At 53.4% G+C, this 25944-nt stretch overlaps 1 protein-coding gene across 1 annotated transcript; it reads right to left on the bottom strand.

Annotated features, from left to right (window-relative positions):
- Positions 1-1955: 1955 nt before the first annotated feature.
- NCLIV_019340 (putative DNA-directed RNA polymerase I largest subunit) lies at positions 1956-25686 on the bottom strand (the record flags this gene model as incomplete). The annotated part of the gene is made up of 33 exons (XM_003882128.1): positions 1956-2422; positions 2819-2913; positions 3402-3581; positions 4316-4416; positions 5161-5251; positions 5800-5887; positions 6508-6612; positions 7185-7685; positions 8034-8215; positions 8836-8957; positions 9329-9556; positions 9713-9988; positions 10394-10675; positions 10994-11240; positions 11708-11942; positions 12382-12504; positions 12966-13066; positions 13651-13781; positions 14607-14876; positions 15466-16396; positions 16773-16829; positions 17222-17377; positions 17898-18133; positions 18444-18731; positions 19401-19568; positions 20131-20743; positions 21047-21144; positions 21461-21644; positions 22132-22666; positions 22969-23088; positions 23629-23849; positions 24208-24818; positions 25330-25686. 33 exons carry the CDS (start codon positions 25684-25686, stop codon positions 1956-1958), a joined length of 8400 nt encoding a protein of 2799 aa, XP_003882177.1.
- Positions 25687-25944: the final 258 nt, after the last annotated feature.

The raw sequence follows: 25944 nt of genomic DNA, 5'->3' as shown, positions 1-25944 counted from the left end.
CACATGGCCTGGACCGGACAGCATATCCGCAGGCGGATGAGATTCTAAAAAAAGTGCGGGTCACAGCGTTAAACCCGGAAAGCCGGCTAGCCCCACAATACGGAATCGCTAGACAGCTTCAGATGTCATCTCCGTTTTCTTCACTCTTTTCCGACCTTCTACGAAACGAAATCGTATCTCGGAGTCAAGCGGGGCAGTCAAGCCCCGCCCGTAACGACTTTCGGGGCTGGTGACCGCGCGTGTTGGTACTTTGTTAGCGGGGCTGCAACTTCTGTGGGAGCTTCCGTGGCTCTAGCGCAACAATTATGCCATTCACCTAAGCGGCTGTTTTTGCTGTCCCACTAGGCTTGTAGGTGTCTGTGCGGCCCGGAACGAGCGAGAGGCTTACCGAAGGAACTGCAAGCTGCTTCCACTATGCCGCACACACACATATCTTGAAAGGAACCACGCAATGATCTTACGAGCACACACCACGCCACTGACATTGCCTTTCGCTTTCTCGAAATATGGGGCATTTGTGCTCCTGCTCGTACAAAGGCACACGCTGCGACAAGATCACCAGCACCGTAAATGGCGTAGAAAAGAGTAGTGCGCAAACTGGAACCATTCCCTCACAGGCGTTGCGCGCACCGTCTGTCATGGAAACCATGCTCTCTCGGGTTCGCTGTCTGCCACCAGTGAGACCTGCTCTCCCTCGTTTCCTGCAACTGCAAGTGGAGTATCGACCCATCATTTCAGCAGCATGTCAGGACATCGCAATAGAGGACTGAATGCACACTCACCATTGCACAAACCGCTGCACTGGAAGAGGACCTCATGACACCGCTGCTAGAGCTATAATGAAGATGGACGCTGAACGGTTAGATTGGAGAACCAGCATCCGCGGATGGCATCACAGTTTGTGGCTATACAATTCAGCGAAAACCCTCCCGTTTTACATGTCAAACTTTTCGCAATCTGCAGGCCCTCGCTGCAACGTTACACCATTTCCCCCCTGCAAGAAGTAAAACTCCGGCCAAGTGCCGGTGGCTATACTGCTTTCCGCAACGTCACGGTGGTGGTATTCATGAGGGCGCCACGGAAAACGTTGTCCCATTCGCTATAGAACAAGTAGATAGTCATGATGGCCACGACTACCGTATGTGCAACTCGGCACAGTCGCATCTTTGACTGCAACTTGCATCCGACGTAGCCAATGGGGTAATGCAGGATGGCCATGAAATGTATCATCCTGACACTATGTGGGAATCGTCAGCCAATGATTAACACAAAAACAACTATGCTGTGAAAGCAAATCAATAAATCTGAAATGAGGGACGGAGGGTGGATCTCCGGGCAATGCTATTTCATGTTGGACGTCTAGCAGAACAGGACGTCACCGATGGCTCCCCGTAACTGGCCTAGATTGCAACTACGTTCACGCGGTTTTGAGGGGGCGGTACACATTTCGCAATAGACTGGCTCTCAGAAAACTAAAACGACCAAGCAATCTGTCTAAATGCTACCGGGAGGAGAATCCTTGTGGTGCGCCACTTTAGCATCCTGTAGTGTTTGTGACCAACGCATGCCCTTCTAATACGAAACATCACTAGGCCTGGAAAGTGCTTGTGTCGACGTGAGTTTAATTCCAACCCGTTCGAATGAGCTCAATTATCGTTTCACCTATTGTGCTACAGGTCCATTGATGGTGATTCGCCTCATTGCATGGCGGCGAAGTCATCGACTAATGAACGCGCTACATACGGTAGAGCACCGTGCCACAAAAGAAACAGGTTCAAACAAGAGAAACCACATAAACAATGTCCCTGCCATGTGTAGGCAGTCGACCATATAATATTTATATATACGTATACATACAGAAACGAAACCTATTTTGTTTGCCGCGAGGCGTTGCAGCATCAACAACCACGATATACTCACAGACGGTGTATATCACTTTGACCATGCTCCCTCATTTAGATAAAGTCAAATGCTTTTCGTTTTCGCTTTTTCTTCTTCTTGGCTTCGTCATCTCCGCCATTTTCTCCGGGATTGAAAGCTTCGTTCGACAGTGCCGAGTCGCGCCGCTCCTTGTGTCGATGTGAGCTTTTTTCTCTCTTCACCCCTGTGCCTTCTTGCCCTCCTGCGACCTCCCCCCTGTCAATCTCCGGTGCGTCCGTATTCATACGACTAGAGGGTTTGTCGTCCTCATGCGCCGACTTCACCAGCTTTTTCTTTATCCGAGAGACGAGTGCTTCAGGCTCATCCTTGGCGTTTCCAGTGCTGTCCCCTTGTGAGACGCCGTTGCCCTTCCGCGAGAGTTTGAACAAATCTCGTTGCCGGTGCAACGCAGGATGCAGCTGAGTGAATACCTGATGCTGCTGAGACCCGATCACCGACGGAGTGCCGACCACGAGACTGCCCGACGGCGTAGACAGAGAATCTGAGCAACATCGGGAAACAACAAAGTAGCCGGATAACAGCAAACGAGCAAGCACCAGTCACGACGTGACATAGGAACGACAGCCGTAGAAGCTGTTCCATGAGTAACAGCTGACATCCGAAGCTGCAAACAGGTATGCCTGAACAGCAGGCACCTGCGAAAAAAACAGCTGTGATACACTCCACTTCTGTTCGATCAAATATTTTTTCGGATTGTCGAATCTTCTCTGAAACCCAAGCAGTATCCAGTAGTTGAACTGGTCCTGAGAGTTGAAGAATTCATTTCTATATCGGAGTCGCTGAGGCATTATCTCCAGCTTCTAGAGAAAACACCGTCACACACTCTTGCACGTTCACGCCACCAATCGCCGTTCCACGCACGAGTGGCTGTACTCACCGACTGCGGCCCGTTCGCAAGCTTCCGTCAGGAATTTGAAAGACGTCTCGTAAGACATCTGGAGGAAGGGAGCGTTCGACGCAGCCATGCCCAGCCTGCAAGAGCAGCCGTCAACAGACACACCCCGATGACACATCCAGCTCACTCCACTGCAAGCGCAAGCGTTAACGATAGCTAAGTGAATGCCAATTCATGGAGCACCCACAGAAAAAGGTGGATCTTTTTGTGGCAACGCGCGTATGGATAACGGACCATGCTGGCTGCATGTTGGCCGGCCATCCCAACAAATCCTCAGCCATTCGTAGGGATGCATCAGGGAAGCCAGCCGGCCCCTCACTCCTCCACGCGGAAGGACACGCGGACGGTAACAACAATTAGAACCCTTCTTGGAAAAAGAATAAGATACAGCATCGTAACCCGCATTACCGTGGTCTCCGTACACAAGACTACTATGGAATCTTCCAAGCATATCTACATAATTACATGTACACATGTGCACATCTAGAGTGCGGTTGTGTAACCACAAAGCTTCACTTCCTTTCCTATGCGCTATGAACGGCTTCTTTACATGCAGGTGTCTTACCGGTTGAACGGCCGTAGCGTGCCATCGTGCGTCATAAAGTCTGCTATTAACGTCAGGTGTCGATAGTCAACTTTGATACCGTACGCCGAGAAGACTCGTTCGAGCTCTCTAGCAAGACACACTCTGGCTGCTTCAATGCCGTAGTACTTCAAGACAGCCCTCACGTCATTCGTCAAGATACTGCAGCGTCACAACGACAAACACACAATGACCACGTAACTACGCGACGCGCGAGTTTGACGGCCTGCTGCATGAGACTTCTAGCGCATGTTCTGTTGCGTCTTCGTATTAGGGCGCCCCTTATCCAGATTTCCCTCAGCTTAGACGCCCCGTAGCTCGTAGAAATAGTTCCCTCCGCTAACCGCCACATCGAGCATCCTGCGGCTTGAACGCCGGGTTTTCGGCCAGTCTCCACAAATCCCCGGAACCACAAGAGTCCACACTTAAAAGTAGAACACTGCAGCGAACCTGCCGGCTCGCAGAAGGCAGAAGAACTTGGCCAATTTCACTTCACAGCCCTACGAAGCGGAAGCTGACTCTTCCCCTCGATTTTCAAGATCGTAACAACGGGTAAGAGATTGCCGCCTATAGCAGCAAACAGAACATGCAGATCTGTATGAACTCTGTACTCATGTGAAGGTGATCGCCGTTAACTTGTAGACTGAGAATAAAAGCCGTGTTTACTATGGCGAAATAAGACTGGAGCGCTGAACATTATCAAGGGACTAGCTGATACTCTGTAGTCCCCGGACGGTGGCAACTGCCTCTAATTTTAATAGGGCTTTCACAATGCAAAATGACTGTTTACCGAAGGTCTTCGTTTTTTAGTACCGTTAGCCCTTGATAATTGCGCTCCTGACAAACATCATTGAAACAATCTGCCAGCTAGACGGGGAGACAGTTACGCTACTCACCCATTGTGGTCAATCGCCTCGTCCTTCATGCGGTGGATCCATCCGAAATTGGATCCCTCACACTGGATCTCAACCTTTTGCTTCGTGACGCATCCCTCGCCCTAGAAAAACCACCAAAGACGCAACCGGCAACCGATGGAACATGAAATCCGACAACTGCCTCGAAACACACACAACTGCTGGGCCCACAAGGTTCACCGCCTCCCTCCGACAATCTGCTGCAGAGCAACGGGCGTTTCCAAAGATCGTGCGAGCGTTTCACAAAATGCCACCCACCTAATAACACAGTGTAAAATAATACAGTGCCCCAATCGGATGAACTCAGGGGTAGCACTGTGAGTACAGTCCCACGGGTGGTTCCGAGACAAGCAACGAAATGCTACTCAGTCCCGCACTACGAAACAGTCGTTTGTTCATGGAAAACCGTCGTTCACGGGTTATTGTGTGTTGAAGCAAAGACGTCTAGTGAGGCGAGGAGCTGTTGTCTCGGCTTTTGAATCAAGTCAATCTTCAGTTGGCTCGAGGAGTCGACCAGCCACTCGCGAAGAGTTAATGCTAGTCATATTCAGAACAGGGAGAGCTACACAGAACCAAAGGCAAACGCTGCGGCTTCTTCGAAACCTCCCTCCTATGTGGTGAAACGTGTTGAGTCCAACAAGAGTTTTTATGAAGCTCTTTATTCACCACTCTTTCGAGTGACCTTACACAACCGCAGATTGAGAAAGGAAGAAACAGGCGAGGGTTTAAGAAGCCGGAGGGCTACTCTACCTACTGCTTTTTTGTGATGCCACTGGGCTGTTTCGTCCCCTCATCGTTTCCGGCGCAGCTATCCATGCACAACTCACCTGGACAATGCGAGGAGCGGCAACGCCCTCAGGCTCTTGCATTTTGCATTTCTTCAGCAGGCCCATAAGGAGAGGAAGAAGTTCTAATCGACTGCGGGGCCGACACACATCAGCGTCACACAACTCCCAAGTGTCCCACGTCCAGGTTCGGTACACCGGATTGACATTCTAATCGTTCTTTGGAAGAACGGCATGCACTGCAACATACGGAGTTGTATGTGCTCAGGTTCCAGCAATGGATGTGTTGTTTGGTTTTATGTGCCGGTGTACATATGCCCAACACAATGACGACATGGCGTACCTCACACAAAGCATCGTCCGAGAAAACCGCCCCGTGCAACTGCCGGTGTGTAAATGGGAAATAATTACAGGGGCAAAGCAAATGATGTAAACGCACCCACATTACGTGCAGAGGATATATATCTAAACAGGAAATGGGACGCGTTCACGTACGAGCACATCCACATGAAACGCCGTACTCCAAGAAGGGTGCCATGTGTTTCTCCAGATTTGGTTCCCCGAAAAAAACGCGTGCACCTTCTGCCCCTCATGTGGTTGCAACTACGTCCATCTCCAGTGTCTGGAGGTACCGCTTGATCGTTACAGTTCCGTACACCCTTTTCGCTGCATGCGACCTACTAGGGACAGCGCTCGAACGGCCAACCAAACTTGAGGATGATTCGCCAGGTCCTAGGACACACGAGGACTTCGTGGAGAATGGAGGCGACTGCGGACAGAAGTACACATGCATGGGGACACGGAAAACCAGTTGGAATCGTGGCTTCTTGAGAGGGCGTTCTGGGCCAGGAAGGCCCAAGCTCGGCATTTCTGTATATGTAATATGCACGACCTGCCGATGCTCTTACCCGCCTGCCGATCTGTTTTCCCGTTCACTGATCTCCAGCTAGTACTGTATGTGCCTACCCATATGTAGTAACAGCTCCACCTATGTTTCAGTCTACACCCTTTATAGATAAATAATAATAGCGCCTCGGTACATCCGCGGAGAATTAGCTAGCTCCAAATTCGACAAGCATTTCACAGCTAACTTCATTCTTCTGATACTTTTGCAATATACGCCCGAACGTCTTCAAAGAACATAAAGACTGAATGTTTTCCTCTTCTCTTTACTAGCTGAGTGTAAAACGTTACAATGACTGATGTTGCCCACTCAGCCGAAATTACAATATAAGCAACATATAAACTAAAAAGTAGATTGTAAATCTAGAAATAAATCTAATACAAAAAATAAAGTGAAATTATTCCTACCAACATTTCACCATTTTTATGATTTAATTGATTTTCGTTTCGACTTGTTTAAGTAATACAAGCCTGCGGCATTCTGACCTTCCCGAGTGATGAGCACGAATCCCTTGTATTTGCGGCCGTCGGCCCAGAGTGCATCCGATTCGACTGGGGCAGGAACCGCGATGGGCCTCTTGGTTTTTGAGCCTACGGGCAAACCCAGAGAGAATTCAGGACTAACGATATACGGGAGACAGTTTGTCTCCAAACGTGGAAACGCCCCACAAAATGGCAGAAACAAACGGAAAGAGGCAATGCAACCCATGCGGGGTTTTCACTCCTGCCCCCGAGGACAGACGCCGAGTGACTGTGGCAGCAGAAACGCGCAGGCCCACCACCAAAAACTGTCTACAGAGGCACGTGCACACAGGTACAAGCACTTGGTCACGAAGTGGAAAAAACTGCGTTCGAGCAGGTGAAGGGAAGGGCTGTCAAAGCCAGTTGGTAATTCCCCCAAAGTATCATAGGGTAAGGTACTCCCAAAATTACACACGCATATAAAGGCATATATATATATATATATATACTTTTGTGAAGACATAGGCACACACCGAGTCGCGACGGGCTAGGCGCGTGACAGATGATTTGCGTGCATGCGGATATGGCCACAGCGACACAGGAGACCGAGATACGGAGACGTGAAGCAGAGACGGAGCCGACCGGCTTCTCACACCTTTGAGACCTCCGACGTAAGCAGGCCATCCAGTTCCTAAACTCACCTTGCTTCTTGTCTTGAGGGAAGAACAGGTGCGTATTCATGTCGAAGCTTTCCCCTTTCACGAGGCGAGCAAAAGAGAGAAGCAGCGGCGAAAACATAGATTCAAAGGCATCGGCACGTGGCCGCCCTCCCCTCGACACCTCTCCTTTTGCAAGCATGTCAGCATTGAGTGATTTTCCCCCCGTCTTTCCACTGCGGCCGTCGTCCTCCGGATCGTCTTCATCCTCTGAACTCGTTGCGTCTTCGTCTCCAGAACCTGAGCTCTCGTCTTCGTCAGTCACCTGCTCTGCTTTAACGCCAGCATCTCCACTTGCGGAGGAGACTCCACGTTTCTCACTCTTGGTGCTTCGCGTTTTGCTTCTCTCCTGGTCGTCGTCACTCGGAGCACCGCTTTGTTCGCTTTCACTGACCCTTCCATCTGGTAGCTCGTCGTTTTCAGCTTCGCCCTCCTCGTCGCTTTTCTCTTCCTTTTCTTCCTCGTCGGCGCTGCTCGCTCGATCGCCTACCCAACGCGCACATCATGAGACGCAGGCACAGGATCGCGCACGAGCCACAAAAAAAAGAGACGTTTCGCGAAAACGCGCGAAACGTCTGGAGGCCGTGTTACACGCGGCGCCCCTCCCTGGGTCTCTGCCCCGCGCTGCCCCCACCCAGAGCAGCCCCAATTGGGTCTTCGCTTCTTCGCTACACGCCCTTGGACCTTCCCCGTTAGCCGCGCGCTACATCCTCTGCTCCGCCTCTCGCCGCCGTGCTCGAGCTTTTCGAGCCTCGCGTCTTCCCATCAGACGTGGTTGGCACCGAACGCGGCGCTCCTTGAATTCCTACGTTTCCCAGACTATTCAGCGCTTACTTCCATCGGCCTCCTTTTCATCGGCGTCCGTTTCGGTTCGCTTGTTGTCTCCCTCTTCTCGTTCTTCTTGGTTGCCGGCCCTCGATGCCCCTGCAGAAAACAGCTCATCAGTTGCTTCGCCCGCCGCGCTATCGCCGACACGCGCTGTCCGAAGAATTTCCTTCACTTTCGAGCGATGATCCCTGAGAAAACACAGAATCAGAAAGCACACAGAGCCAGAGTAGTTTGCGCATCGCTCTGGATCCGGAGCGCGTGGGTGTAATCGCCTTTCCCTCTCCCCTTTGATCGCTGCGCTCCCGCTTCCGCCGCTGAAGCTCTCCAGACTGACTCTCAGGGAGAGAGACGACACGATTTTTCCCTTGTGAAGCACCAGCACCTGGGAAAAACTCGCCGCTAACAGGAAACCATTTCTCTTCTCATTCTCCGCCTGAAGCGCGCACCCTTCACTTCTGCGTCACGACCCCCTTGTTGGTTTCGTACGTAGACACGCGAGTAGACTGCGCGTGCACATTGGCCGAAAGTCCAAGGAACAGAGAAAACAGCAAGCGATCGAGGAGCACCAGCGAGGCGAGACAACTCGAGGCGGTGAAGAGAAAATGAAAGACGACACCGAATCGGTTTCCAAGATCCCTTTATAGTTTTTTAACGAAGAACGACGAGTCAACACTCCCTCAAGTAACCAGCGTCAAACGCCGTATCTCGCAAAAACGCAGCTCCACCGCACGCACCGTACAGCCGTGTGAAAACGCTCGCCAACCCGACACTGATTTTCGACGCGAGCAAGACAGGAAACAGATCTTACCACTGCGTCAGTTTATTGTCTTGACAAATGGCGTTTTGGAAAAATGCTTGCAAGTCGCTCCTCACTTCTGCGAAGTCCGTCCGGCCGTGATGAGCGACTGCAGCCACCATAAGGCGATGGGCCTGCACACATTTGCGAAAACCGACGACGCCCGGGCCCTCCGTATCTCTCTTGCAGAACAAGGCGCAAAAGTGCCGACATCAATGCCCGAAAACGCACGCTGCGATGCATGCATATGGGTAACCATTTGTTTGCCGAGAACCTCACGTCCCTTCACTTACATGCACACCCATCACGCACGCCCATCATGCACACCCATCATGCACGCCTATCATGCACGCCCATACGCCTGCCATCTGACGGCAACCGGAAAGTCGCCTGTAGCAGAAGCTACTTCGATGTGCATGCGTCCACATGAAAATGTACATACTTGGTTCCCTGTGCAGCAGCTGCTCCGTTGCCCTGCAGGACGCCCAACATCACCGCCCCGTACCTTTTTCAGAAACGGTCGAATGACCTTGCGCAGAACGAGGGTGCATATTTGAGCGGGTGCGAAACTTTTGACGACTTGAGAGAAATGGGACAGATTCTCCAGTTGAAGGCAGACTTCGTACTGCCAGTACAGTCGCGACGAAGGCGCGGTGAGCTGATTTGGAGAATTGCTGCGGCTCACGTAGGGCGGGAGGTGGAAGGCGGGGCACCCTTTGGGGCAGTTCGGCGGCTGCGAGAGGCACACGCGACGCCGCCACGACAGAAAGCACAAGCATGCAAACCGCAAACAGGATGGCCTGCTGAGAGACAGAGACGCCAAATGAAGAAGGGAGGGAGACGCCAGAACAGGAACTCCGCGTCCCCGGTTTTCAGTTCCTTAACGTACCTGGTAGCAAACGTTGGCTTCAACGCCGACGCTGTGGACGCAGTCAGCCAGGCCGATGGAGGTAAAGCTTCGAAGAGCCATGCCGGCATTTCTGACCAGGACACGCCCTTGATCCACTTCTCTCTCTTCTGGATCTGCGCCGGGGCTGTCTTCACGCGGGTTTGCCGCAGTCCTCAGCGGAATGTACAAAATTGGAGTTTTGGTCACCGCACCCTGCTGGAGCAGTTCACGAAGACGAGGAATACCCATTGTCACGTTCGCCGCGCCGTGTCCTGCCTGAAGAGAGACAACGCTCGGAAGGAAGAGGAGGCCCGCTGTGGGGAACGAGGCAGCAAAACGACGAAGAAAGCATGAGTGAAAACGACGCGAACGGCCGCCTGCGACAGGTGGGTGTAGACGGGAGACAGATGAGGACGAGGAGCGAGAAGCTGAGTGTGAATCGAGGCACAGAGAAGGCGACAAACGAGAGGAAACGACCATGTCAACGAGAGCTAAACGCCTGAGGGAGGGAAACTGACGACCGGTGAGTGAAGACCAGAAGAGACAAGAAGTCGGAGAATAGCACACAAGACCTGTCTGTACATCGGTCGGTGCTGGTCTCTCGGAGCACGACGAGAGACACCACCATTTCTGCCACCACGGAAACAAAGACGAGCAGCCAAGGCAGAGCAGCAAACCTACCAAGTGGAACGTGTTGAGAGTCATTTGCGTCGCCGGCTCGCCAATGGACTGGGCAGCGACGCAGCCGACGGCCTCGCCTGGCGGCATGCAGCATTTGTGGTAAATCACGCGCAGAATCTTTTCCAATTCGTCCTTCTCGAGTCCAATACGCGTGTCTCTAGCCACCGCCTCGGAGACTCCGTGTCCAGTCGCCTTTCTCTTTTTCTTCTGGCGCGACGTGTCTTGGGTTCGAGAATAGGCTGCCCGCAGGGTCTCGTACCGGGCGACCGCTTTGTCTACAAGCTGCACGGCGGAGAGAAGGAACCCACAAAGCACAGAATGTGGAGCCTCGGGTGCGCGAGCAGCGGCGGCCATCTCAGCGCGTCCTTGGACGCGTGTCGCATGCGTCTCCGTTGTCTTCGCCCTCCTGTTTTTGTCCCGTGTTCGTGGTAGTCTTCCGCTCATTCGCGTAGATAGAGAGACCACGCTCTCTTGTTTATCTTCTGGCGTACGCGTCTCGTCGGTCTGTACCCCGGATTTCTGCGTTTGTGTGTCTGGCCCTTTGCGGCGCGCGTTTCACTCCCATCCACCCGCGCGGTGTGGCATATGATCCGCGCTTACCCGCTGCATGTCATTCTCGAACTGGAACGCTGTGACGCCCAGGCGAGTTAGCGGTGAGCCGTACTCTTGGACTAGGCAGTCCGAATCGGCGGTCGAATCTGTGTCGATGTCTTCGTCTTGCGCTTTGGCTTCCGCGTTCTTTCCGTGCCCACCCGCCAGCTCAAGGCGCCGCTCCGGCGGCCGAGAGCCGAGTTGCGAAGGAGGCGCATGCACGCGCTGAAGAATAGCCGGATTCTCGAGGAGCATACTGAGGGAAAGAAGGCCAAAGAAGGCGAACCGAAGCGTCGGCGCGGACAGCGAGAGAGGGACCGGAAGAAAGCGACAGACGACGAAAGAGACAAACGGAGAGAACGAGCAGACGGGAGAGTATCTAGAGACAACTACGGAAACCGGCCAAGACTAAAGAACAGACGAAAACAAGTACCAACAAAGTAAGATGACACATGTGGGAAAACGGAAACCCGAAAGCTTCGACGGACTCATCCGTGCCCGGTCCCCCCTGCAGATAAATCCGGACCAAACGAGAGGGTGAGCCTTTCCGACTCCCCGCCGGAGTCTCCTTGACCTAGATACAAAATCGATGTATGCAACCTCACACGTACATTAGTACATACGCAACGAGATATGCTTGTCTCGAGATGTAAACGTGAAAATGCAAATGTGTGGAGAGAGCCCAGTGTGAGAAAACCGGTTTGGCGTTTTGATCGGGCTTACTCGATTTTTTCAAAAGTGAGTCTGTGGGCCGGGTCTCGACCGTCATCTCCGTAGACAAACTGGACGATCGAGTCGTCTGCATCTCTGACGCTGCCGTCGTAGCGCACCGTGAGGGCTTCCAGACCTTTCGTCACACTTCTCTGGAGGTAACCACTTTTCGCGGTCTTCACGGCCGTGTCGACAAGACCTTCGCGGCCAGCCATGCAGTGGAAGAAATACTCTTCTTCTTTCAGACCTAACGCAACAATCCAGAGTGACTCCCAAAAAACACTCACTTTTCTCACTTTTTCGCTCGCAGGTTCTCCACTCATGCACGAATCTATCTACCGATGTGCCTAGATACGGATCGGCACACAGAAACATTGATGCACGCCCTTATCCATACTGGTAAAATACCATCGGGATACAGGCCTTCGCCTCCTAAGTGTTCACAGCTTGCCAGCCCAGTGGCAAACCACAGCCCCACACTGAGGAGAAAGACAAATGCTGCGTGTGTACCCACTGCATACGCACGCCGGCACGCACACAGCACGGCACGGTCGACACAGACTGGACAAGATCGATCAAGGCTGGGGGGCTACACGCGCAGAAGTCTGTCGCCTCCACGAGCGGAAGAGACCGAAGAAAACCAGGAAAGCGAGAAAAAACAGTCTGCGATGCCGTGCCGCCCCTACCTGACAAGAAAGACGACGTGATGAATCCTCGGGCCCGACTCCCAAAATCAAACGGCAAGAAAGCAGGCAAAGACCTGTCGCTCGTCATGAATTTCACTCTCTGACCCTCGAGAGATTGCTGGCCTGCAGGAACGAAGAACAGTGACAACTCAGAAAAAACACCCAACTGTAGACCTCCACACCTCTGCTGCCCTATATAGCATCTCCTTTCTGCCACCAAAAACGAAAGAAACATATAAGGCAAGGATACATCTCTCGCCTTCCCATCTAAATACGCACGCGCGTCACTAGGCACAACCAACAAGGGAAAGGTGAACTGAGAGCGCCTACGCCTTTGTACGTACGTGTTGACGTGCATATATATATATATATATGTCATATATAAGGATAATCGTGAAGTATGTGATCAGTCACCGGTGTGGATGTCTGTGTGTAGATTTACCCCACTGAGTGTGTTTTTGCATCGAATTCGCATCACACGAGCGTTTCCAGAATGCACACGCACTGAACTCTCAGTTGCATGCACGGAGGACAGGTTCTGTGTGCATGGATCGAAGCCATCGGACGGCACTGCATGCGCGCACCTAGAAAGACAGAAATCATAGCGAAGTTGACGTTGCTTCCCTTGGACCCGCTCTTGATCATGGATGCGAAGCCATTTCGAGGGAAACGGTAAAGGAAGTAGCTGCCAAGAGAAAGCACAGCACAAGACACTACAAATACACACGTGTCGGGGAGCAACCACTTCCTCCGATCGGCCTGCGTCTGAGCAGTGACATGAATAGGCTTATACATGTATCCGAACGCATGCATTACGCATAAGCACAAAGGCACTGGCATGTTTACACATTACGAGCACTAAGCAAGTCAATGCTGTATCCACCGTTCTGCAACCTAGACACAGGCATGTTCCAGTCGTGCTGCAAAAATTCCTCCTGCGCGCGGCCGTTGGAAGAAAAGCGAGAAGAAACGTGCGTCATGGGTTCTCGCTGTCCCCGTAGCTTGAGGTAACCCGTATGCGCTCAAATACAACAGTAAAGGAATCGCCTGAGAGCCAACTCAACGCCATCCCCATACGGCCCACTGCCTTTCTCGGCGTACCGACATATATATCTATATCTATATACCTATCTATATCTATATCTATATATCAACATATATATATATATATATATATATGGCTACGCCGAGATGTCATTCTCGCTAGGCTTTTGCCGTTGCTGTCACGTGGACTGCCAGTGAAAAGGAACACTCGCGAGGGCTGCTTACCTCCCTTTCATGATGTCCGTCGACTTGGACGCAACCTTGCCCATCGCTGACTGGAAGAACGCGTCGAGCATCTCGTTGAAGGTGTCTTCGCGACCCCGAAAGTGACTCGTATATAAGGCGCCAATGCGTCGCTGAATCCGAAAGCACACAGGCGGACACAGCAGGTAGCCGTCTGAAACGTTGCCCCCTTATACAGGAGAAGATAGACAAACGCACGTGCCCATCTGCCGCTTTCGTTGGATGCGCTTGAAGGTGCACATGCAAGGGTTGCATGCCGAAAGGAAGCAGTGGAAACTCGCAATTGTGGGAATCGAAAACGCAGAAATCCAGATTCAGGAGTGCCTCCACGGCCACCGGAAGAGCAACAGAACGAACGACGACTCCAGTGGCACGGCGAACCGTGAAATTCTGGCGAGGACAAACATCGGGTTGGACTGAAGGCACGCTTGAGCCTCTGAGGTTTTAGTTCCTGTTGAAGTGTCCGTGTCCTTCGACGAACTGAGTGTCGTCGCAGCAATACAAAAGGTCCCTTCAAGGAAAGAAAGCAACCGTACGCTTTTGATGAAGAATGCCATCACGGACAACTTCTCTCAACAGAACCAGACGCTGTCACGACAATTTCGTAGGAGAAACACATCCGCACGCGCGTGCAAATCCATGTTGCAGCGCCTAAGAGTATGTATACGAATATACACATAATCATATATATATATATATATATATATATATATATATATATACTCTCTAAGCTGCCTTCTATGTATGACCACACTTGGAGATACACTCTGTGTTTGATGCGTTTCGAAGGCCATCTCACGGATTATGGACTCAGGCTTCCAATACAAAGTCTATGTTCTCTCGGCCGTCCCACTGCGTCCCCGACACAATCACTTCACTTCGTTTCCTGAACCCCCTGTCGACTCATCTATTTCCTGCGAAAGTACCGCTCCTCTTACCACAGTGAGAAGCGACGGCATGAGGAAAGTACGCAGTTGTGCGCCGCCTTCCCCGCCGCCGATCCCGGCATTTTTCGCCCCTTTCAGCACATAACGCTCCGTCCCTTCGAAGATGTTTGCGGCCACGGAGTAAGCTGCATCTGAACTCTCTGTCTCCGCCGACTTGCTCCCTGCTTCTTCGCCTCCTTCCCACAGCCAAGATGGATGATAAAGCCGCTTCTGAAGAAGCGCAGCGTCGCCCTGGATGGCGGCCCCATTCGGCAAAGATACCTGGAAAACAACGATACCCCATGTAGCTTGATATCTATCTTGATCCACATATGTAAGCGCATATGGATATGTGTATATGTCTATATCTATATATCTATATATCTATCTATAGATATATTTGTATGTGCATATGCGCAGATGTATGGGTAGTGATTGATAGAAAGGCTGGGCAAAAGGCGGCAGAAGTAAAGGGGGGGAGAGACGTAGACGAAGACTGGAGGCACGCGATGAATGCGGAAGCACACAGAGCCAGGGCCAGTCAAGGAACTCGACAAAGGTCTGGGATCGCAAACCCCAGACAAAAGACTGGGACAGCCAAGGCGGAGAAGAAGGGCGAGAAAAAAGCCATCGAACTGCGGTCCGTGGCGGCAGGAACGGGGCCTCAAGCAAAAGGATGGAGAGGCGGCCGAAAGCACGAAACAGGAAAACCGAAACGAAGAATTCGACTCCCGAAAGGGAACGAGAAAGCAGAACCGACTCAAGTGAGAAGCGCCGAAAAACAGGTGAAAAGACACCGAATGCCGCGGGACCAAGACAACACGCAAAGTCGCCTCGATTGCAATGCGGTCCGCGGTCCATCTCCACTTACCATGTGGTTAGCTGGAGGATGGAGAAAAGGAGCTTGAGGAGTTTCGTCTTGTGAACCCTGAGTGGGGTGCGTTGTCCTCAATCGCTGTTGCACTGGCAACAGCCTGTCTGTGCCTAGGACTTTCGCGAGATGCGGCAGTTGCTGTTGGAGCGAGGGCGAGCACGCGAGGAAACAGAGGAGCTCTTTCCGCGCCGAAGGACTCCCCGTTTTCTGCACGTGGGTCAAAATCTCAATCAGACGCCTCAGTTCTTCACACATTCTTCTTCGCGTCGGCAGCGTGCCTGAAGCTGCCAACAATTCCGGCGTCTTGAGATACCTCGACAGGATCCAGGGATTCAGCGACGATGCAGGGAGAAGCGCCGAGGTCGCGGCGGGAGACTCGAGACTGTCTTTCCCCTGGTGTTTCGCAAGGTCCTTTGAATCCTCAGCATAGGCGCCTGCCTCGTGCTTCACGCGGGCGGCCTTACCCTTGTGTGCTTCGGTGTCCGCCGAAGGCGACTGAGGCTCCGCTGCGTCTTCACAGGCTGTCCCCGTCCCCAGCAAGCGGAGAGCGTAAGCTGCGGCGTCCGAGAGCCTGGCAAGATTCAACTTTTCGACCTTCAGAGCCCCTTCGAGGGCAGCAGACAACTCGTCTTGGCCGGCGTCGTCCCCTGACATTTCGCTCTCTTTCGCCTCGTCTTTCGGCGCGACAGAAGCCGCCGCCATCTTAAGAAGGGCGGTATCTTTCGACAGGACATGCGTCTTCTCGTCCTTCGCCAGGCCGCCCTCGCATTCCGCTCCTGTCGGCTCGTGAGAACACGAGGCCGAGAGGGTCGGCAAGAGCGGATTGTCTCTTCCGTCGTCGTGCCATCCCATCAGCGCATTCATGCGAGATGTGAAGTGCTCCTGGAGGTAAGTCCCCGCCTGAATCACTTGGCGCACCAAGGCTTGTCTGAGAAGAAAGGACACAGGAAGAACGCCGTGAGAATGATGGCCAGGCGCGAAACAGGGAATCGAAATCTAAAAGGGAGGAAAGGTTGACAACAGATGCATGCGCCTTAGGGCACGAAAGTAGCGAAAGAACAACTGACACACACACACACACTCAGGGGGGGAGACATAGACGGAACGACAACATTGCAGCAACACGACCGAGAGCGCGAGAGTAAAAGAGTGGAGGGAATGGAGGGAACCTCGACTGAGGAGGCAGAAGGAAGGAGAAGCCGAATAGCCAGCACAAACCCAGACACGCGACAAAAGGAGGCGGACGGGTCGATCGAAAAATGTGAGGATAGATCCCGCTGAGAAAACCGGAACCAGACGTTTACCTCTGGAGCTCGCCTTCGCGCCGCATGACGAAATCCGCGGGGGAGGTTGTGGCGCTTCTGCAAACACAGGAGAAGCCGTGGTGAATACAGACCGGCATGTTTCTACAAATACTCCGCGGAGACCGAAAACAGCTATCTCCAGGTGTCGGCCTCCACGCGCGCATGCGCACCTGATCGCCTCAGTATAAAGCACTCATTTAACGCTCTACAGATTGCCGGTCTTCATTCAGACAGCAAGCGTCGCCTCCCGGGTGTAGGACCGTCCGATTCTGCTTTTCCGTTCTATCTCGCGTGTGCGTGGATCCCCACGTCGTCGCTCCGTCGTGTGACTGTCTCCGCGCTCGACCTCGTCAGCGAGGGGCTTTAGCAGGACGTGCCTTGAGCAGTCTGGGCAACGCAAAGTTCCCCTCGTGCTCGGACGGTGCACACCTTGCGGAGGCCGTTCGTACCTTAGCTTCAGGAAGGCGCAGAACAGCGCAGCGAGCGACTGAAGAAGAAGCCCCGCAGCTGCTCCGCCAAAGAGAAGAAATACGCAGTGAACGAGACCGCCAGCTGTCGGCCCAAATTGCGCCTTATCGAAGACACCTTGGAGAAGCTCTGAGTTTCTGAAAAACACAAAAAATCGGTTAATGGGAAATGCCTGTCGAATGAGAAAAACGTACCCGTGAGCGTAGGTACGCAACGCACGCACATGTACGAGAGACACTGGCTTCTTCGAACCAGCTCGGACAGACATCCGGGAGTTTGTGTGCGCCTGCTCGCGTGGACCATAACGTGATCCAGGCAACAAACCATAAAATCCGTTAGGAAAACAAGGTTGCCTTTCGTCCTCCTTTAGTGTTTCGAAACCCCGCCACGGTCGTGCATAGAAAAGCGTTTGTTCAGCTCTACCGCGTCGACTCGGTTCCTGCCGCACGTCTGTCGACTTTATCAGCGCATGCAACAAACGGCCGGTGCATGCGTGGGCGACACCCGAACGGAGATAAAATCATAGACCCGTAGGTCCGTGAGCATCTCTACACAAAACCGTTGATCTACATGACGGCGCAGTTCGAACTTGCGCCGTCGAGTATTGCCCCCTGGGAGCCGCTACACACAGGAGCGCAAACCCATTTCTTTCCTTACCGAATAATGACGACTTCTTCTTCCTTGTCGCCGTCTTCGGCGCCTCCCCACGCATCTCCGGGAGTCTTGGCTTTTCCAGTGAGGTTGACGCCTTCGTAGCGATTTAGCGCGTCTTCTCCTTCCTCGTCGCCGCCTCCGGAGCCGAGGCCGCCTTTCCCCTGCCCCGAGGCTCTGCACTGCGAGAAGCGACTAGCAGCCATGCCGTCGACGAGCGTCTTGAGGATGCATGTAATCACCTAAAAACGACGCACGCCACACGCGGCACCCTGCAAAGCGTGTAGTTTGCTTTGTTCTCGCCGCCTGCTCCGGCTTCAAATCCCGACCGCCTGTTTGCTTTCCAGTCCTTCGCGTAACCACACACCACAAAGCGCGGGGGAACGAACGCCCTGTCTCTCGCCGATATTCCCGATCATGGCCCCCGTAGGGAGCTCGCTGGCAATCGGACAGGGTTCAAGGAGCCGACAAGGAAATCGCTGTTCTTGGGCCCCGTCCTTCCTCGCGTTTGAGTTGCACACAGGGGGTGCGTCGACTCCGGTTCTCGCTTACCTGCTTCCCGGTCCACAGCGGCTTCGGCCAGAGAATTGCGGGAGGCTCCATGTGGAGGCGCGAGTTCCCACGTCGCGTCTGTTCGATCAGCTGCCTCCTGTACGGGTCGCCTGGGGCCTTGAACCGCTCTCGCCCTTCCTCGCTTCCTGTCTCTGGGTCGCCTTCCTTCTTTCCGCTCGCGGGCGACGCCACCTCCGACGCATGCAGGCGGCTCAGGGCCTTCCGGCCACGGTCGAGGATGATTCGGCCGGGGCCCGAATCGAGGTAGCACGAGAGGCCTGAGTAAACCTGAGACAGACCGCGCAAAATAGGAGGGCGAGGCGCATGCAGAAAAGCCACAAACAATCAGGAGACCCACCGGAGGAAGATGGATAAAAAATGGACAGCAGTCACGAATTAACACTTTTCTGAAATTTGGTGTTCCAAAACATTCTGAAGGCCGACCGGCAAGAGGCACAATGGGGCGCGACGTCGGGGCACGGAGCCCATCACGGAAGGAAACACGAGACGGAAAAGACAGTCTCAAGATGAGGACGGGGAGAAGCGGAAGGAAGAAATTCACGATATGCGACGAGGGAAGCGAAAGGACGCGAAAGGAAGAGAGTGGGAGAAGCGAAGAAGCAACGAAACAGCGCGCGCTGGGAGGAGGCACGTCGGCGGCGGCCCAAGACGCCCGTCCGCCCCGTTGTCAATGCACCTTGTCAATCGCCCCTCAATTCATCTTTCAACTCGAGAGGAAGGACACGCGGCGACCCCGATCAATACGCCCTTAGACAAACACGAGAGGAAGGACACGCAGCGACCCCGATCAATACGCCCTTAGACAAACACGAGAGGAAGGACACGCAGCGACCCCGATCAATACGCCCTTAGACAAACACGAGAGGAAGGACACGCAGCGACCCCGATCAATACGCCCTTAGACAAACACGAGAGGAAGGACACGCAGCGACTGACAAGCGTCTGAAAGCTGTGGATGTCGAGGAAGGTGTCTCGCGCCGTCAGGAGACAACCGGCGAGACACAGATCCTGAATCAGGCCACGAAGAGGCTCGCCGCTTTTGGGCACCAGAAAGTGGCAGTCGGCATTCAGAATATAGGCCGCCTCCGTGCGGGCGACGTGGTCCTGCAAGCGACAGAGAAAAGGAGCCAGGGATGAGAAACAGAAATGAAAAGAGACCAAAATGCGGTACAAAAACAAGCAGCGGTCGCCTTTACTCGCCTGGTGAAAAGGATTCCGCCCCCCCCCCCCCCCCCCCCGGCAAAGACAGAGACGAGACGGGAAGACGTGACAGACGAACCAGCACGTCGCTAATCGGCAAGAGGAAATGCTACGGCTACGAATCACCGAGTCGTTTGATCGCCAACAACAAACGGAACTTGACGAGCATTACTGGATTTATAGATAGGCACGGACATCACGAGTTTACATCCGTGGCAGAACATAAAACCTAAGACTGCCGAACTGAGCTAAACAATACAAGGCAACAACAGAGCCAAGAGAGCAACGAAAAAGAAAGTGAAGTCCCAACAGAGAGGAACGTCTGTGCGACTGAAGGACACGCCTATGCCAGGGCCTTGTGCACGGAGTGGTGCATTTCAAGAAAGGTTGCGGAGGGTTGAAAAAAAGCGAGAAAAAAACAATCGCGACACGCACAAAGAGGGTTGTGCGTCGGTTCTGGCCTTACCTGCGGAAGATGCATATTCATTTCATCGCCGTCGAAATCTGCATTGTAACTGCTGCAGTTCACGAAGTTGAGCCGAAACACATTCTCTTTCGTCAGGCCCCGTTCTTCGTCGTGGTCGTGTTTCCTCTCTTCTTCTTCCTCGCTTGGCTTCTCGGTCTTTTTCTTCTTGAACAGGCCAGAGAAGTGAATCAGACTCTTCTTCTCGGTCTTCCGCGCCTTCTTCCGGCTCGCCTCGTCCTCGTCACCGACCTCTCGCTTGTCAGAGCCACTGGCGTTCTTCAGCGCTTTGAGTTTCGACTGCGCGCTCTTCCTCTCGACCAGCAAGTGGAGCAGATTGTTGCGGATCAGATAGTCGTTGATGTGGTACACCGAGCTCACACCGCGCGTGATCTTGACAAAGTGCCCCATGAGCGAAACGCGATGGAGCGAAGGCTGGCGGTTCATCAACACGGCGTCGCCGTCGAGCACGTGTCTGTACACCGTAAAGCTTCCGTTCGTTGTGGGCATGTCCGACGAGGAAGGCGACAAGGAAGACGAAGAGGAAGAGGCAGAGAGAAGCAGTTGGTGCGCCTTGGCGCGGCGAGTCGCCGGAGACAGAAACTCGAGGTTGAAGCTGGAGAAACACGCCGCAAACGAAAGAGAACGCAGTATACACAACCGAGACGAAAGGGAACGCGCACGAATGAGAGGGGGAAACGCCACACAAAACGAAAGGCGGAACACAAGTGCTGTGCTTCTGCGAAATGGGGGCGAGGAGTTGCGAAGAAGACACATCTTGGAAATCTTCGCAGTGACACAATGTCGCCAAACTATCGACACGACGAGCTCCCGCGGGACGTGTCAGAGCCTGTCAGCCGCCTCGCTTTGCCCCTTGATTTCGCACTCGGACGTGAACAGGAAACCCTCTCTCGCTTACAGGTTTCCTGCATCGTCCATAATCGCCAGCGCGCCTGGATGCTTGTGTGGGCCGTTGATGACCATCTCGGAGAGAACGTGGACGTTGCGAGGGGTGACCTGAACAGGCGCAAAGATCGCGAACGATCCCACACGTTGTTTCATGCGCACGTGCGTGTAAATGCGCCCCCGGTCCGTTACGCCCGGTGACAACGCGAACTGGCGCGCGGCTTTCCAGGCTATAGTATAGGCGCGTCCCTAACCAGCAGCTCTACACGGATCAAGGCCGCCCGCCGAGACACGGCACTTTGCCGGCGCGTTTCGTCTGTCGCGTCTCCATCTGTGGTTCCTACGCCTCTCGTCTTGCTGGCTTCCCCTCTGTTCGCGACCTTGACTCGCCTCGTCCTCTGCGCGTCTCTGCCTTCCGGCTTCCTACCTTTTCAGGGATGCTGAGCTTCATGGCGAAGTCGAGCGGGACGCCGACTTCGTTGGTGGCAATCAGCGCGTCGGGCGCGAGCACAGTTCGCGCCGCGTAGTTTACACGCTTCCCCATCAGTTTCTGCCGGATCGTGCCTGCCTTTCTCTCCATCCACTGACGGATACCCGCCGGGGCAGTGAGTCTGCGGACCGCACACAAAACGGGAACGGGAAGAGTGGCAGGAGGAAAAAAGAGGAAGGAAACTCGGGAAAGGCGTCATCTGTTTCAAACGGCGAACGCGCGCCTGGACGCCAACGTCCCGCACGCTGGAAACGCCAAGGGCGCTCCTAGCGGTCCCCGTGGTATCCCTATTCACGGCTCTCACTAGGCCACGAGCTGGGCTTTCCAGTCCACAGAACAACCTCGATCAGACACGAAACACCCAACCTCTCACGCACGCGAGGACTGTGCTGCGAACCGAGAGAAGGACGGACCGCAGATACTGAGGATGTTGAGAGACTTCACTCGCTGCGATGCGCGCGCGTCTACCACCCAGACTAAGAAGCCCACACCTGGTGGGATGTGCGTGCCCGCCACCAACGGCGAAAGAACTTCTCTCACTTCCCGTTTTTGTGTTTCACCGCTCTGCTGTCGTCCTCCCTGATGCCTTGCTTGGCGTCTTTGCTTACGGTTTTTCTGCCTTGGTTTTGTCGACGATTTCGTTCACTTTCTGTTGAAGTTGAACGGCGTAGCTTGTGAGCCACGCCGCGTTCCCGGCGGCGTGGACGAGGACAAACTCCTTCAGTTTCTGCTGTTCCTCCGGACTGAGAACGGATGCAGCGGCGCTCTTTGACTCGGCAACCTTCCCTTTGGCCTTCGCCTTCTCGCCTTCGTCATCGCCATCCGTTCGCTTCTTCTTCGGGGGCTTCTCCTCTTCGTCCGGGCCTGCCTCCTGAGTCGCCACGGAGTAGCCAAAGAGCTCGCCCCAACACTCAGGATTCTCGAGAGCACCAGTGGGGTCGGGATGGCGCATGATGGTCAGCGCAAACTGAACTTTCTCGTTGATCTTCAGCAACTCCAGAAGCGTCGCAGTGCGCGGGTGAAGAAGCGGCATACCTCCGCCCTCGCGGCCGAACGCCGCGCCGCCAGCGAGAGGCGGTCGAAATTTGTTCGCCGACACCGGGAGCGAAGAGATAAAAAAGCACGACGAACTCAAACGAATGCCTGAGAAAGCGAGAGCGGGCCCAAAAGAGGAAAAATCGGTAAAAACGATCGGGCTTTCGGCTGCTGCATAGAGGCGCTCTAGGGCGCGGCCTCGGAAGCGGAGCGAGCGGGCGTTGCGGGAATGAACGCGTCGTCCTACAACGCGACAAGACACGGAAGACTACCAGAGGCGCAGAGACGAAGCAGAGAACGAAAACAGTGCACCAACCGCGGAAAGAAGAGACGTCGACAGAGCCCGGCCTTATCCGACTTTTCGGAAGTTCGAGAAGAAAGAATCAACTGGTTCGGAGGTTCACACGCACTCATCGGAAAGAGACAGTGCAGGAGCCTTCGGTCGACGGAGTTCTTGAAGACATTTTGAAGCATTGGCATCAGCTGGAACGCATGCAGGTGAAGCTTCCCGATGGCGCGGCCGCTCTTCCCTGGGAACAGGCAGAAAGGAAACGGATTCAGTTGGGACCCCTAGAAAAAAATACCGAAGACTACAAACAAACGATGGTCGGATACCGGGAAGAACAGGATCGAAGGACAAACGAGACAGTCTACAGAGACAGAGGTATTTGAGAGACCCAATTCACAAACAGTTGCATAGCCACTCATGTATTCATTTACATATATATATATATATATATACATATATACATATATATATATATATATATATATATATACATATATATATATATATATACATATATATATATATATACATATATATATATATACATATATATATATATATATACATAATGGTATAGACATGCTTTGGCCTAGATATATATAACTGTTGATCTAGATGTAGATAAATATACTTTGTCTAGCTATAGATATGCACAGGTATATGTACAGACAGACGCTTAAAAACATAGACCGATATATAGAAACTATACATAGTTCTACGTATTGGCGTTTACGGATGCACAGATTCACAGTCGGTCACAGCGCAGTATGCTGGAACCTACCATAGGTAAGACAGCGCTCATCAAAGAGCGCCGCAGCGTCGTCTCTGCCATCGTCTTTCTTCCGTCCTTCGCTTTCTTCCTCCCGCCCTGGCCGCTTCGTCGCGTTGCGAACGAAAGAGAAAAAGGCGCTATTCTTGTCAAACGGTGGAGTCCCTGTCCACTTCCATCGCATCTCCACACCCGTCGACTGCTGAGCCACGTGGAACGTCACTGCATTGGAGCTGAACGAAAAGGCCAGTCCAAACTGCGATCCGCCAGCGCATGCATGTACTCAAATATGCATGCAGTTATTACAAAAATAGATACACGGATGTAGATTTATATCCAGAAAAATACACATAGATATGCACACATATGTGAACATAGATGTACGTATACTCACATGCATGCATATATATATATATATATACGTGTATACCCGTATCTGGGGCTTTGTCTAGATATGCATATAGCTGTATCTCTCTGTAAGGGTCTGAATGTTTACATGTCTCTATCTGGAAACGCATGTTTGGAGAAGGACGCGTTTACCGTTTAACTTTGCTCTGCCTTTGTGACGGCCTTTTGCCCAGTTTGTCTTACCGGCCGCAGTTTGCGCAGAGGGCGCTGGCGGCGGCTCGGGTCCAGAGCAGATCTCTCAGTTTCCTCCAGGTGGAGACTTGCCAAGCACTTCCCGAGATGTCGTGTCCGAACGTCTCCAGAAGCAGGCGGTTTTCTTCCTTCTCAAAGTCGGTGGATTCACGCAGAAGATTCGCCACGCGTTGCTGTTCCTTTGCGTCTTCTGCCCGGTCGGTCTCGGCGCCTGCCGCGTCTCTCTTTGTCCGACGTGCGGCGCTGTGCGCGTCCTCGCTCTCGTCAGGTTCCGGCTCTTCCACAGCGTCGTGCCTCTCGCCGCAGTCTTTGCGGGGAGGCGAGGCTGGGGCAGACGCCGCAGAGACGTTTGGATGTGCGCCGCCGCGCCTCTGCAGTTCTTGGTCAATTTTCTCGAAGATCCGCAAGACGGCCACGCGCTGACTGGGGGGAAGAGAGAACGCCGCAGAGACACCGCGCGCTCCAGAGCGCAGAGCCGAGGAGGCGCAACGCGAAGCTTCGTCGACCGCGTCGAAACAACCGAGCTGGAGAAGTTCGAAGGCTTTAACGAACAACGCCGCTGCCGCCGGAGAAACGCGCAGCCTCTCGCAGTGCAGGCAGGACTGAGAGAGAAGGACAAGAGCGCATGCATGATTGCGAGACGGGATCGGTTTCGTCGGCGGGGATAAACAAGTGAACGGGGTGGGGTGGGGGGGGGGGGGGTGGGAAACGCTTAGGAAGCAGATGCGAATTTCAAGTCACCGAGAGAGGACGTTCAGCCCTAGCGCGTCCGACTGAGATTCGCCCCGCGACGAGAAACAATGAAGAGGGCGGAAACGCGAATGCGACGACGTTCTTGCCAGTCTACTGCCCGGCGTGTATCAGGTCCCTCAATACACGTACGGATCATGCACGCATGATACGAATATATCCGTATCTTGTTGAACCCGCGTGCCCTGCACAGCAAAACCTAGACATGTGTCGGATATCTCCGTTCTGGAAAGGTTTTCCACGCTTCGCACAATCGATATACACGAGCTCGGTAACTCTCATCCCCACACAGAGAACAAGAACATATATATATATATATATATATGCATAGATAGATATATGAGCACTTTAGTGTTTGCTTACCAGTTTGAGCACTTTAACAAGCGAAGGAAGGAAGATCGGTTGGAAGACAGGGAGGGCGAGGTCGATGTGGCCCAGGTGTCCAGGACAGTCGCTGCGACAGCCGCAGGTTTCGCAGATTTCTCTGCCGTCGAGACTTCCGAGGCGAGCATCGTGGAGACCGCCTGACACGGCTTCGGGTCCCCCGCCTCTGGCGGCGGTGAATGTGGCGGAGAGCGAAGAGCTCGACGCATGCGGATCCAAGAAAACATTTGTGTCGGAGATTCGACAGGACGACAGCGTACGAACTTCCTCCTGGGAAAACAAGGTCAGCGACGCGCTGTGGACTGAGGAGCAAATCGTCGAGTTCGCGTCATACATTTTGAAAACAGAAAAGGAGAAAGGGGGGGAAAAGGGGAAGGGGGAAAGAGAGGCGCTACCAGAGTTCTCTCAAAAAGAGAGAAAAGCGAACGGGCTGTCTGTGGAGGAGAGGAGAAGCGTCTCGAGACGTGTGACGCCTGAATGGAACGAGCAGAGACCGGGAAAAAGGGGGAGGGGAGAGCGGTGTATGTTTCACCCGCGCGCGCCTCATAAAAAGAAGAAAAGGGAGAAGGAAACGGAGAAGGAACGAGTATATAT

This window comes from Neospora caninum, chromosome VI (assembly GCF_000208865.1).
Source record: "Neospora caninum Liverpool complete genome, chromosome VI".
Taxonomy (NCBI): domain Eukaryota; phylum Apicomplexa; class Conoidasida; order Eucoccidiorida; family Sarcocystidae; genus Neospora; species Neospora caninum.
This window is presented reverse-complemented; position numbering and strand designations above follow the sequence as displayed.